The 15218-nt window shown below is 38.7% G+C and overlaps 1 protein-coding gene across 1 annotated transcript; it reads left to right on the top strand.

Annotated features, from left to right (window-relative positions):
- The first annotated feature begins 2985 nt into the window (after positions 1–2985).
- LOC129266128 (radial spoke head 1 homolog) lies at positions 2986–9752 on the top strand. Its single transcript, XM_064103941.1, has 6 exons — positions 2986–3146; positions 5351–5464; positions 6021–6126; positions 6721–6947; positions 7655–7949; positions 8837–9752. The coding sequence occupies exons 1-6, from the start codon at positions 3093–3095 to the stop codon at positions 9004–9006; spliced, it is 966 nt and encodes a 321-aa protein (XP_063960011.1). The 5' UTR covers positions 2986–3092; the 3' UTR covers positions 9007–9752.
- Positions 9753–15218: the final 5466 nt, after the last annotated feature.

The raw sequence follows: 15218 nt of genomic DNA, 5'->3' as shown, positions 1-15218 counted from the left end.
ATTGAGAAGTAACTTGGGGCCGATTGCACGAAAGGGTCTTTCCAAGGACCGTCTTTCGTGTCGCCCATCTTTTATGATGCGCTATAAGCAGGGTGTTTCTGAAATTTATGATAAACAAATAAAATTCGTAGGCTTGCTTTTAAATCAAATTTTATACAATTTCATGAGATATCATATCATTTTATAAACAAATATTTTGTTTATTTTAACGGACAAATAAAATATATTTGCAGATAATTTATTTGAAATGCGTTTCACATGGCGTATCATAAAAGATGGGCGACACGAAAGACGGTCCTTGGAAAGACTCTTTCGTGCAATCGGCCCTTGATGAGTTAGGATGTAACAAGATTTAAAATCCCGGCCAAATGTTATTATTTTTGCTCATGCACTTGCTTCTTTTCCAACTTTTTCTTTAGAAATTTTCCCCATATATTCTATGTTTAGTCCATTTAGCCCCCTCAATTTTATTTTTCCTCACTACACTCTAAATTTGAAGGATTTAAAATAGATCAAGATCGGCTTTGATCGCGAATAGTGACCAGCCGAATATTAGATTTAGTTTTAAACCTTGTAGATTTAAATATAAATCTAAAAGATTTGACTTTGAATATTTTGAGATTTGAAAGTTAATCCTAAAAATTTAAAATAAATCCAACATTCGGCTGGTAACTATATCCACAGCCGATTTGGATTTATTTCAAATAAAAAAGGAGTAAAAAATCACAGAGATGTACTAAATACAATACATCCCTATGAGTTAACTTTAACTCAACTTTTGGAATTAAACTTCAGTGGGGGCTTGAAAATAATTATGTGACATCGGACATTTAAAGGGGAAGTTGACCCTAGCAAAATTTTCACATTCATTTTTCTTTACTTAACTTTGCAAGCAATTTGAAACGACGATGAAGAATGTTTTTTTTAAGATTTTCCCAGACTGTTTTTTTTTCCATTAAATTTTCCGTTCCCATTTTTCTGTTTAAGATTTTTTCCTCCAGCCCTTCTCCAAGATTCAATCAAATTACCGTAATATACATAGTGGGCCTATACCTGTAAGATTATTTCTCTGAGCGCTGGCATTAGCAACAAGTCTTTATTATTAACACTTCTTTTCGGCCATGACTCGCCCTGCTTTATATTGGTGCCGGGTAAAAATGGCAGAGGTAAAAATGGCAGAGGTACAAATGGCAGAGGTAATAATGGCAGAGGTAAAAATGGCAGAGGTAAAAATGGCAAAGGTAAAAATGGCAGAGGTAAAAATGGCAGAGGTAAAAATGGCAGGGGTAAAAATGGCAGAGGTAATGGCAGAGGTAAAAATGGCAAAGGTTCAATGGGTTAACATTGTCATAAAAATGGGTTAACATTGTCATAAAAATATTCCATTTTGTAAATTTCTTTGTATATAATTATTGATTATCATGTATGTGAATGAATTAATTATACGTGTATGTAATTAATTTCTATAAAATTTAATTTCTGTTGAAAAAAATTATAATTTGACTTTGATTTTTTTTTTAGTTTAAAGGGGAGTGAAACCTTTGGAACAAGTGGGCTTGTGTAAAAATAGAAACTCAAAGAATAAGATCAATGAAAGTTTGGGGAAAATCGGACAATTATAATGAGAAAGTTGTGCGTCCCGTACGACGCACAACATTTTCACCTATTATTTACCCATAATCAATTTTTTGTGTTGGTTATTAGTTTTTCACATGACTATATACCCACTATAGCTTTATCATTGACAAAAAAAGAATATTTTATTGCCCAAGCATTCGGCTAGGTAACTAGAAATAAATTGTTGTCAAAATGTCCCGTACGACACGTATGGAATCCCCGGGGGGGCCACTTACATTGACGAGTGGATACCATGCGCGACCAAAAAAACACGTAAAAAGGATGTCTTTTTCACGATAGGGCACGTTACGTACGTAACGTGATAAGGGTGTCAAAAACACAAAAAATAATGAAAAAGGGTATCTATTTCGCTAGGAAAATTACGTGTTTAGGGTCGAATTCGCGGGGATGATAAAACAAAATTAAAATGTTTTATAAAGGATGTCCTTTTTGCCCCAACACTTCGTGTTTAGAGTCCGATTTGCGCGAGGTGTAGAAGGTGGGGTCGTACTAAACCAAATAAGGTAAAGCCGACGACCGAAGGACCCGTAACAATAAATCATTCTTGTACTTGTTTAGGGGTTCATTTCAGGGAATATTTGCGAAGAGTATCGTTTTGTTACCAATACTTGTTAAGGGTAGGGTTTCACACGCCAATACTTGTTAAGGGGCGCATTTTCAGAATATGGAAATTACGTGTTTAGGGTGCTTTTCGAGACCCCATGGTCGCGCATGGTATCCACTCGTGAATGGAAGTGGCCCCCCCGGGATGGAATCGCCCAAATGCTCATAACTTTCTAACTCTTTATTCAATTTTTTCTTAAACTTTCGTTGATCCGACAGAAGTACATGATCGAAGATGATTATTGGTAAACTATTCCATAATTTGCGACCGCATAAATCAAATAGCTCCTAGCTCCTGAAAAATCTCCCTGAAAATACCCCTCACTCCTCCCTGCCAAGTCTAATTTCATCTTCTAGATAGGCTGCACAGAGCCCTTTGAATATTACAGCAGATGATGATGATGGATACCAATGCAAATATTCTCTTTCTTTTTTTTCCATTTAGAGATCTATTCATTCTATGATTTCGATCTTGCATTGTCTAATAGCGCCCTCTTGGTGCGGTAAAACGTACACGTAGTTTTGATGTTGGATTATTCCACACTATGTAGGGGTGTGAAGTCCTATAATTTATTGAAATTTCATAATTGTTCAATATTATAACATTTTGTTAACATATGAGTACAAAAATTATTAATATTAAAACAACAAATCACATCTGGTTGATAATTTTGTATTGTTTTTTAATACAGTGAAATCGTTTTTTTTTTTTTTTTAACCCAATTTTCAATAGAAAAATCCTTCACAACAGCAAAATAAGGTTTGCCTAGCAACAACTTCTGCTGCAGGGAAGAACGATTCAGTGATTATCTCTAAGTTCTAGTTAAGGCTACTACTTAAAAACTCTCAAAATGTCTGATTTAGGCTCAGATTATGATGAAGAAGAGCAAGGGCCATATTTAGGAGTAAGTGACTTTCAGTATTTTAGTTGGTTGTCGATATTTCGATGTCATTTGTTGTAATCTTGTCCATCGGTTTTTTTTTGTACAGTCCCACACTAAGACTTTCATGTTTGCTCATCTCAGATGCGATGCGCAGCCAATATAAATTGTGGGAGAATTTCTACAAAATATGGAAGACAATCTCCCATAGATCGATTCGAGACTTGCTTTACAAGAGGATGAAAAAAACTAAATGAAATGAATTTCCTCATAAGCTCATTTTACTTTTAATCAAGAAAAGAGGTGGAAAAGTTTTCCTCTCCGACTAGCCAGGCGGCTTCTTGAGAGTAAAAATTATTTACTAACGTTTGCTTACTCTCAATGAAGCCAGGGATTTCTTCCTATTCATCTGCGTGTACTGCCAAAAAACCTGAAACTTTCGCCCCCGAGATTTCTACTTTCCTTCTAAAACATCTAGCCATAAATCATGTAGGCCTAGGCCCTACATGGGATAAAAGTTAAAACTTCATTTCTACGGCTACGGCTACGCTCTCGGTTTTATTTTTAAACAGAATTCATTAAAAAAATATTGTGAAAAGACGGAAGAGACTTGCCCGATGTTTACGCCGCCATCTTGTTTCCTATTGTACTTCCCCAACGTTACGCGACGCACGCTTTCTAATAATCAAATGAATTTCGAATGAAATTCAGCCAAATACTCCCAATAGGCTCTGTAGTATTTTTTACTTTGTCACAACACACACACAGCTGAAACACTAACCCAGAGAGCTCCCGCCCGCGCAGCGGGCGGGAGCCCAGAAGCTCACAGTGTATTCTACCATTGCCACCGAACAAGGGTGATTTATGGTCTAAATATTTCTCCAAATGAATTGTGAAAACAAAAAGTGTACAATTACCACGATTATATGGATGAAGGTCTAGCGAGTGGCAGATTCCTGACATCTGAGCACAGTCTGGAACCTCAAAAAAACCAAAAGTTCTCTCCTTCTACCCAGTCTCGATCGGCCGTTTTGTTACGATTTTTAACAAAAATGGCCGATCGAGACGGGGTAGAAGCAGAGAACTTTTCGTTTTTTTGAGGTTCCAGACTGTGCTCAGATGTCAGGAATCTGCCACTCGCTAGACCTTCATCCATATAATCGTGGTAATTGTACACTTTTTGTTTTCACAATTCATTTGGAGAAATATTTAGACCATAAATCACCCTTGTCCGGTGGCAATGGTAGAATACACTGTGAGCTTCTGGGCTCCCGCCCGCTGCGCGGACGGGAGCTCTCTGGGTTACTGAAACACATGACCATACACAGAGTGCAGATATTTTGTTACCTCAAGTGATGTTCGTGTAGGCTCCACTCCACTTCACTATAGTACCGCTACACCTACCCAAACATCAAGGTGGTGAACTCGCTCTGGTACTTCGAGTGACAAAGGTGGGATTTTATGGGGGGGGGGAATATAAAACCTATGCAAAAACATGACCTTAGAAAGAATAAAAAAACTTTATCTTCTTACTTTTCATTCTAATTTCACTCCATATCCATCCTCCGGTTAGTCTAAAAAAAATGGTGATTTAGAGCCAGTAATAGTTTCCTCGCATGTATTATTCACTGCCGATTCCAAAACATTGCGCATGCGCGGAAATCGCAGCTCAACTCGTAAATATTCATGAGTGGAACTATAGATCAAGATCTGATACAAATGCGAAAGATCTTGATCTATAGTCCCACTCATGAATATTTGTGAATTGTGCACCGCGTTTTGAAAATAGTACCCGGAATATTGAGAGTTTGAAACTCGATACGCGTTTTCTCTGAAGCGCCGTGCCCGTGATTCTTAAAAATCAACTCAGGTACACGTCAGAACGCGACGATGCATGGAAGTAAAAACTGCAGCTGAGCTGGCCTGGCTGTCTGACTACTATGCAGTCATAAATGGGAAACTGGACCGGTGCGGACGGGAGCGATTTTCATGTTGGGAGTCGCTCGGTACTAGGCAGTTTTAGGCAGTTGCGAGAGCGATTCCGAAGCACACGAGGGCGGAATCGCTCTTCGCTCTCGTCTTTTTTCAACCCTGATATGCAATTCCTTATTGACAGCTGTTGATCTCCACCAGTCATCAGAGGAAGAAGAAGTAGATTCCACAGCCAGACAATTGAAATCATTCAGTGTTAATAGAACTATAATGTAACTTTTTCATTTATGTTGCAGGAATATGAAGGAGAAAGGAATGCCAAGGAAGAGCGTCATGGTAAAGGAAAAGCAACACTGCCCAATGGAGACATGTACGAGGGCATGTATGAGCATGGGAAACGCCATGGAGGGGTAAGCTTCATGCCTTAATGACATTTCAGTACTTTTCTGGGTGTAGATTTCTAGACATTTATAAAACTACGGAAACGCCTCTTCCGTGTTTAGAATGAGTAAATATTCAGAATTTGGATAACATTTCATCTTGTATAATTGAACATTACATTTACAGAAAGCAGCATAGCTATTATTAGGTTCAGGGAATAATTTTCCTGGTATCGCATCGCAATTTGCTCCACATTCTTGAAAGACTGATATACATTAAGTCTTTTGTATAGCATATTTTACATAGGACTGTACATTACTTAGTTGAGAGCTTGTCACTTATGACCAAAAATGCTATTCAAATTTGTAAAGCAAAATTATTCCCTGAGGTTGTTGTATAAAATTTGTACTGGGTTCTATACAATATGTATTTTCTTCTTCTGTCACTTCTTTAATTTCTTCTGTCATTCTTAAGCAAATTATGCAAATAAATAATACAGAATACACCAGTCTTTACAGCTGTCATCTTCTATGAATTATTATTCAACTAATATTTAACTTGTCTTTTCTCCACCTCTTGTTATAGGGTGTGTATAAATTCAAGAACGGAGCAAGGTATATAGGAGACTACAAACAAAATAAGAAGCATGGATCGGGGAAGTTCATTTATCCAGATGGTTCAATATATGAGGGTAAGAAACGCAAGATGTACGCCCTGTCTTACAAAGAATTTCTTTAAACTTACATAAGTTGCTATACTAGTGAGGTAAAGAAAATGTTTTAGTAGTGAATGCAAAGTGGAAATTCCCGAATGACATTTCATTTCATCTTGATTTTGATAGAACAATCTCTGCAGTGGCGTACAGATGGGAGGGGTAGTGGGGGGGTGCAGGTATCCCCCCTAAAAAAAATTTCACAACCAAGAAAAAAAAGAGTAAAGGAAAGAGAGAAGGGTGAAATTTGATACTTTTTTCTGAATATTATGTCAAAAATCTATCACAAAATTGGAGTTTTGTCATAAAAAATGTCGAATTTTTTTCCATCTTTTTAACAGTTTTGCCCAATAAGTCATATGTGGCCCCCTAAATTTTGTTTGGCTTTTTACGCCACTGAATCTCAGTACCGCCTCTGTGTGGCTTTGTCATTGGCCGTTTACATTTCCAGACAGATGAAATCTTGTGACCATGAAAATCATAGCCTGTAGCTACCTACGCTGCCCCCTAATCATAGTAGTCTAACCCATTGATCACAAGGCATTAATTTTTTATTTCCTTTTTATTTTGCAGGGAGCTGGGTGGATGATCAGAGACATGGGTACGGTGTGTACACGTACCCTAACGGTGACATGTACGAAGGTGAATGGCAGAGCCACCTAAGGCACGGCCAGGGTGTTTACACCTACAAAGACACTGGATCCAAGTACGTAGGATCATGGATCAGCGGGAAGAGGGAAGGGGCTGGTGAACTCATCCATGCTAACCACAGATACCAAGGCATGTGGGTCGCTGATCAGGTAAGTCATCTCCTTGGTGGTATATTGTCGATTAACAGCATAGGAAATACTAGACAGCTGGCAGCCGTCTGTTTCAAGGAGTTTTTTAACATTTTTTTATTTTTTAAATTTCTCCTCATACACAGACGGCTCGCTATCGTGCAGCCACCATTAGGGGACTTACAATGCAAAATCCCCCCGTCGGGGCTCTTCAATTTTTCTCTTTAATGAATCAGACTTTTGAAAATTAACGCGACCAAAATGCAAATTAATATTCTCTCTTGGCATTAATTGCCCAAAAAAGGGGAAAATCAAGTTAAAAGGAACAAAAACAGTGACTTACCTCGGCTGTCGCGCAACTTCACTGCCCTGTTTTATCCGAACTTAATACACATAAACATATGGCCATTGACTCCCTGTACAGATCGCGCTAGAACTTCGGTCTCTGTATTTGGTGAGTGAAGCCAACGGAGTTCAGCTGAACAACCAACATAACAGAGACCGAAGCTTTTGGTCTAAGGAAATACATGAGGGTGATGGGCGGTTTCGCCCACATGACAGCCCAGATCTCCCCTAATATTCTACAAAAATGCATGCTTTGGGGCAACCAGTTTTATTTGTCATTAATATCCCCTGAAAATAAAAGCAGTAAAACAAGATTTGATATAATATGTAATATGGCAACATTTCTAAATAAATTCTAATTGTGCATTTTGACCTGTATTTAGCCACAAGGCAAGGGCAAGTACGTCTTTGACATTGGTTGCGAGCAGCACGGCCAGTACGTCCCCGTGGAGCAACCACTGGGTGGAGACCAGGAAGAGGAGGAAGCCCAGACCGTCACCGTACCCAAATGGAGGGCGGGGCCTATCCAGGCGGTCAGCCAGTACAACCCCGCCGAGGAAGCCATCGCTGCCCAGCAGGCGGAAGAAGGGGAACAGGCAGAGGGAGAGGAAGGAGAAGGGGGTGACGGGGAAGGAGCCGGAGAGGGAGGAGAGCAGGCTGCAGAAGGGGGAGAAGGAGGTAGGTTCTTGGCGTCTCCTTGATTGCGTTGATTGAAGGGGAAGTTCACCCTGACGAGAAGTTGGCTGTCATGTGGCAGAAAAAAATAAAGAAAGATAATGGTGATAGGTTTGAGAAAAATCTGTCACAGACAAACAGCTCATCTGTATGTTGTGTGAGATATGTAAATCCCCAAAATTTAATTAGAAAAATGGAAGTGACTTTATTTGAGCAGGGGATGTATCATCAGACACTTCATTCCATACTCCCGCCTATAAGAAAAATATTTTCATTCATCATATTCCATCAAGAACTTGAAATTTATCTGACTTGATATATGGGGACCTGCTTCATTCCATTATCTGACATGATATATGGGGAGCAGCTCACATATGAAGGCACAAATTTAAAAAAAAATTCTTTAAAAAATCATACCTCTCATATTCTTTGATGGATTTACATTAAGCCTGAATCATACTCTTTTCTTTTTCTGCTTTTATTAATACCAAATATCAGGGTGAAGTTCCACTTTAAATCCCATGCAGTTTGAGCAGATCCTCAGAAAACTTATTGCTTTGATCTTAAAAGAAACTTGCAATGAGATTCAAGTAAATTTGGGGTCCCAAAATCAGTCTTAAGTCATGCAATTAAATAAAATTTTGCACTCGATCTGCAGGTCGGCTTTTTGAAATAAAGTTTGAATTAATTTAATGGAGTGAAAATTAATTCATCGATCATAAATATGCATTGAAAAATTTACAATTGATTGAAACCTTTAAAAAGAGTACGGGCCAGCGTGTATCACAGAAAATTGAAAATACTGTCTATTAAACCAATTTTACAAGGTTAGCATCACTTTGTCATGTGGAAAATTATTAAACAAGTCTTGACTTGTTCCGTTTGCACAGAGCAAGCAGCAGAAGGGGATGGAGCAGCAGCGACAGAAGGAGAAGGAGATGCCGCTCCTGCTGCAGAGGGAGACGGAGAGACACAGGAGCAGCAGGAGGAGCCAGCGGAGGGCGGGGATGAGCAAGCGCCTGTATCACCCGTTGCCGAGGAAACAGAAGAAGCTGAATAGAATCATTCCTGCTCACGAGATCTCGATAAAACATTTTATGAACACTGTTTTTGAACCCTGGAACATTGACTCCGGAGCATTAAACCAGTGAGTGCGTCTCACCTTCAGTGAAAGTGGTTGCCACGGTGACTTGTCATTATAGCTGACCATCGTTCTTTTTCATGGATTTCAAACCTGCTTGGAAATGTGCCATGCCCAACTGCTTTGTGTATTTTTGTTACAGGATGTCATGATTACCAGCAAAAAAATTGTTTTACCATTACTGTGCCTCCTCCCTCCTTTCAACTTGTTCCCTTTTCTTCAAAATAATTTTTGTCAATTCATCAATTCAATTCATTATTTATTTGCAGTCTCAACTCACGATTGAAAATATCAAATACAGAGGAAATTTACTAAGCATGTATAGAAATATAAATATTCAATATTTACACACAACAATGAATGATCATAAAAAATTAGATTATGAGGGAACTAGCAAAGGCCTATCGCAGGCTTGTCCCTGAAATAATTGCAGTAAAATGATTAAGTTTGAATATATATATATATATATATATATATAAAACAAAGAAGAAAAAGACCCCCCCCCCCCACACCCAAATAATCCAATATTTATAAGAACATTGTATTGATATCTAGAAAAAATGGTACAATTCATAATTATGTGTAAAAGACAATAGAGTGGGCATATATTTTATGTTACTGTAAGTCATTCCAACATTTTGTTCCAGCAAAGAAGACGTTTCAACTTGTCATACGATTAATGTTGATGAAGTGCTCCGTGTGAGTGTTTCATCAACATTTTTGTCCGTCAAGTTGATATTGATATTGCCTGAGAATTAAGCAGTGTTACTATGATGACTGTCCGATAAAACAGACTTTGTCAGATAAAACGTTCAACAGTGCCTTTCATGAAACTCTCCCCTGTGCCTTGTCTCACAAACAAACATGATCAATCCTCAACTATGGAAAGCCAGTACCACCATCATCTAAAATGCTCTTTTAATCATGTCCTCTAAATATGACAAATACCCATGCATTGTCATTATTTTAGGGAAGAGAGCAAAAATATTATAGCGTGAAGCCTGCAGGGGGCATGGGGTAATCCAATTTAATCCCCCATGCCGGATGCAGCCAACATGAACGGTCGTTACTTAATCCATCAACACATCCCTTGTTTACAAAGTGCATACAGTATGACTGTAGATTTAGAATTATGGCCTTGTTGGCTATCCATATTTGAGATTGATTGGATAATTACATTCCTATTAAAAAACCAGGGCATAGATTTCACTTTAAACCATGTCAAGAAGCAAGAACAATGTATTCATCATATTTGGATTGTGCTTAAGATAGAAGTCTATCTCTTTTATACAATGTAAAAATAGTGTTATCCATGTTTTTATGAAGTGGTAGGCATTCGGAACAAGTTGAAAAGAGCATTCAGATTGAGATGTAATCCACAATAAGATTTTCAAATCCCACTGCTTACATCCATTGTGTTCATACTTGCATAAGTATGTAGATATGTGTACTCCTTGGAATTCAGAAAAAATGGCATAGTATTCCCTTGTATATTTCACTATAACATTATTTGGTGTAAATTCTGTAAATAACAGTTACATTTTAATTCAATAACTTTATCCAATTTCTTTTGATTTTTGTTGTTGATGAGGATGGAGAGAACTATGCAGTGCATGATAGTTAGAAATACTCTGAAATTAAGAGAAGAAATACTTTGAAATTTGGGTAGATTGAGTGAGAGAGAGATGGGGGGGGGTGGAGAGCTACAGAGATTGGGAGGGGAGAGAGAGAGGGGGGGGTGCAGAGATAGGGAGGGGAGATGGAAAGAAAAAGAGGGAGAGAGAGCTAGGGAGGTACAAAGATGGGTAAGGGAGATTAAGAGAGGGGGGCGATACAGAGATACAAAGATATAGAGAGGGAGAGAGAGCTAGAAAAGTACAAAGATGGGTAGGGGAGATAAAGAGAGAGAGAAAGATACAGAGATAGGGAGGGGAGAGGGGTGCGCGGTACAGAGATAGGGAGGGGGAGGTACAAAGATATGGAGGGGAGAGGGAGAGAGAGCTAGGAAAGTACAAAGAATGGTGGGGGAGATACAGAGATTTTGAGGGGAGAGGGGCAGTACAGAGATAAGGAGGGGAGAGAAAGAGGGGGAGGTACAAAGATATGGAGGGGAGATGGAGAGAGAGAGCCAGGAAAGTGCAAAGATGGATAGGGGAGATAAAGAGAGAGGGGGAGATACCGAGATGGGGAGGGGAGAGGGGTACAGAGATAGGGAGAGGGGGGAGGTACAAAGATACGGAGGGGGCCGACAGAGTGATAGGGAGGGGATAAGAAGATAAAGAGAGGGGGAGAGAGAGGGGTAGCGATGGTAGAGAGGGTGGTACAGAGATAGGGAGGGGAGAGAGGGCGGTACAGAGATAGGAAGGGGGAGGTACACATATCATAGGGAGGGGAGAGAGGGCGGTACAGAGATAGGAATGGGGAGGTACAGATATAGGGAGGGGAGGTACAGAGATGGGGAGGGGAGGTACAGAGATAGGGAGGGGAGAGAGGGCGGTACAGAGATAGGAAGGGGGAGGTACAGAGATAGGAAGGGAGAGATACAGAGATAGCAAGGGGGAGGTACAGATATAGCAAGGGGGAGGTACAGAGATGGGGAGGGGAGACAAATAGGAGGTAGCTCTCTGCTCATTCAAAAATATCTTACTTTTTTTTTCTTCCAACCCACTGTATACCTGCATGCACCCTCACCCTTACCCATCATCCAAAACGTACTCTCGTACAAAACTCAACTCTCCATATTTTTGTGTACCCTAATGTTGTTTTCCTTCATCCCCACACCCAATTGGGCCTTCTACCCGCCACACACTCATTTCTCAATACAATTTGCACCATGTTGCCTTCCTTCAATCTCACGTTCACCCTCTAACCCAAACACTATACATAAATAATATGCAACCTCATGTTGCTTTTCTTAAATCCCACATACTTGGTATTGGTATTGGTGGTACTGATTGCTAAGAAAGCATGAATGCTTGTAAGCAAGCAACCAGAGGACCGACGGCTTAAGGTCCTCTCCGAAGGACCTGGTACTGAGGATTAATGCCTTACCAAAGGGCACTAGCGCACCAAGTGGGAATCGAACCCAGGTCACCGGAATACGAGTCCATTCCTCTAACCCACACAGTCATCTATCCATTCCCTCTGCACCCCAATGTCAGTTTTCTGCAATCCCACATAGTGGGAAGAGGCATAACATTTTCACAGATCTTACATCTAAAAGAGTAATAAATCATGAGAAATACAATAATCCACATAGAGGCCTTCTGCTTAGAAAGAAAATAACAAAGAATGGAAAATGGAAAATAAACATTTAATAATGGTATTCAAAAATATATCTGAAGTAACATATTTCACCAGGCAAAGCATAGAAAAACTTTGCATTCATTCATATTTTATTTGACTCTATAGCTTAATATGCATTTGTGAACTTTGCCGTCATATACACGACAGACATGTACAATTACCATAATACTGTATATACTACATTGAAGTTTTCCTCATATCTTCAATTCTTGGAATAAATCCCCTTTTGGTATTTGTTTGATGAATAGAGTATAGAAAAATATTACATATTAATCAAAACCTAATAAATTCATCCCAAAACATTAGCAATAATCATTATAATGGAGCTGAAAAATGAAAAATCTTAAAATATTGAGTAAAATGATTCTTTATCCTGTCATATATAGATTGCTGGATCTATTATACTAAATGTTATCTACCATGACATCCATTTTAATCTGCACAAAGATTAAGTTTGATGAGTTCAGATTTGAAAAAAAAATTATTTGGAAGAAAATATTTGTTTGAAATGAATCAAATTAAAAAGATTGAGAATTACCTAAATACATTCGAATGTCATATTTTCATTAAGTTCAATCATAATTGCAAATTACATTTGGGGGTGTTTCATAAAGCTGTTTGTATGTTAAGAGTGACTTTAAGTATGACTGGTGATCCTTTCTTGTGGTAAATGATATTTGCCATTAAATGTTCATTGATGATTATTCAGTGCGTAAGAAAGGTTCACCAGTCGTTCAACTAAAAATGAGCCATAGTTAAATGATTCATTCTTTTAATGGGAATGCGCGTGCTTGATTGACATTCCCGACCTTTCGTTGGAGAACGCGAACGCTTATTTGCGACGGTAGTTGATTTTGGAAGAGACTTTTGGGCCCGTCGTCATGGTCGTAAAACTCTGTCCTGCAATGCAAATTGTGTGACATGAGATTTTTTTCGTTCCGCATCTGGAACGGAAACATTCAATTTGCGTTTCGTGTGCAAAATTCTGGTTGCTTCTATGGTAACAGCGATATATCCGATTTAGGACGACTTTCCAAAGCCACATTTGGTTCCTCCCAGAGCTCGAGAGGCCGCCCGGGGGGCCCACTTCCATTGAAGAGTGGATACCAGGCGCGACCACGCGTAAAAAGGGAAAGAGTGGGCAAGTACGTTACGTATAGGCCTATGTAACGTTACAAGGGTGCCAAAAACGATGTTTAAAATACTGAAAAGGAGGATATGTTTTCAATACTTGTAGGGTTTCACAAGCTAAATACTTGTTAAGAGATGCATTTTCATAATCTGGAAAAGCCTTCCTTCCCTTGTTTAGGGTGCTTTTTCGAAACCTGGTATCCACTCATCAATGGAAGTGGTCCCCCGGGAATTCGAATCTAATCCCCCATTTCTGGGGAAAGTAAAACATAATGCCCATTACATTGTGTGCTAGAGGCATATCGTTTGTGTAGGAGTAAACAAAAGAAACGTGTTCAGACGTATACATGCTGTGTACATAATTCACGCATGCGAAATGGTTTCGGCTGGAGAGGTGATTTGACCCATGGAATCAATTGCCAGAGATCCACCAATAATCCACATTAAATGCAATATCGATTCGATGGACTGTATAATGATCTATATCTAAGCCTTAATTCAGTAACCTTTTCCTCACTCAATATGTACTCGATTTGTTTGAAAAACCACTTTCTTAGGCCATGTCATAATCTTATTGTAGGTCCTGCATTTCGAATATCTCCAGCCATCAGTCGTAATACATGCATGTATGGTGCGGGTGTCGCGGGAAAGAATTTTGCACACGAAAAGCAGATCTCTAGGGCCTGTAACCCCCCTGTAACACAAGCTTAGCATTGATTGTAGAGTAGTTTTCTACGTTTGATTCTATTGACTATAATGTACAATCAATCTTAAAAATCAAGTGTATGATTAAGCGTTAACTTTTGTGTTAGGGGACCCTAATATTAGCGTCCGTGAGGATTGCGAAAGGTGACTATTAAAAATGAATGCGTTTTTCCTCTTTGTCTAGGATAACATGTTTTATTTACAAGATCAAAACTTGAATCAGATATAGTATCAAAAGAAAATGAATTCGGAGGTTGGTTCCTTCTGTTTAAATTTGACAGGGATGATCAGATATGCTGAACCAGAAGAAATATATCAGAGAAATATTTCTCAAAGCAATGATTTCCTCTTTTTCAAATGGAAATTGATCTGGTAAAATTCTCCCCTCTTTATGATCAACATAAAATGAAGCAATGACCTTCAACTTAAACATAACACAAAACAAGAAATTACTTTCTCCATAAACATAACACACAAATAAAAATAATTGAATTGAATTATATGATTGACATGGAGGTCAATGAGATGGTTCTATTCATCAAGCCAGAATTAATCTGGTTATGTCACCTATATGTCTGTGGATTTTCACTGCGGGAAAGCTGCTAATCTCGATGGTTGTAACACAAAGTCATAATTAAAAGGGGGGTCCATGTCTGCGCACCTATTTAACTTAAGATTAAACATGAATTTCTTTTTTATTTCTCACACATTTTCAGTTCATAATCAGTCTATCAAAAAGCTCATAGAAATTGAAAGAAATATATTATTTTCTTTTTTTCAAAAAAAAAAAACACAACCTCGGCCAGTCATTTTGAGACTGAACAAACAGATGGTGCCCCATGTATGCGCACGCATTGACTTTACACACGATTCAGGGATTTTGATTAGAAAGGCTGTATTTTGAGGCCGTCATTTTTTCCAAATTTTTAGTCGGATTTTTGGTCGTTGCGTATCTTCTTTTATGATATGTTGCTTGTATACTTTTAGAT

Source organism: Lytechinus pictus, chromosome 8 (assembly GCF_037042905.1).
Source record: "Lytechinus pictus isolate F3 Inbred chromosome 8, Lp3.0, whole genome shotgun sequence".
NCBI lineage: Eukaryota > Metazoa > Echinodermata > Echinoidea > Temnopleuroida > Toxopneustidae > Lytechinus > Lytechinus pictus.
Note: the sequence above shows the minus strand (reverse complement) of the source record. Positions and strands in the feature narration are given on the sequence as shown.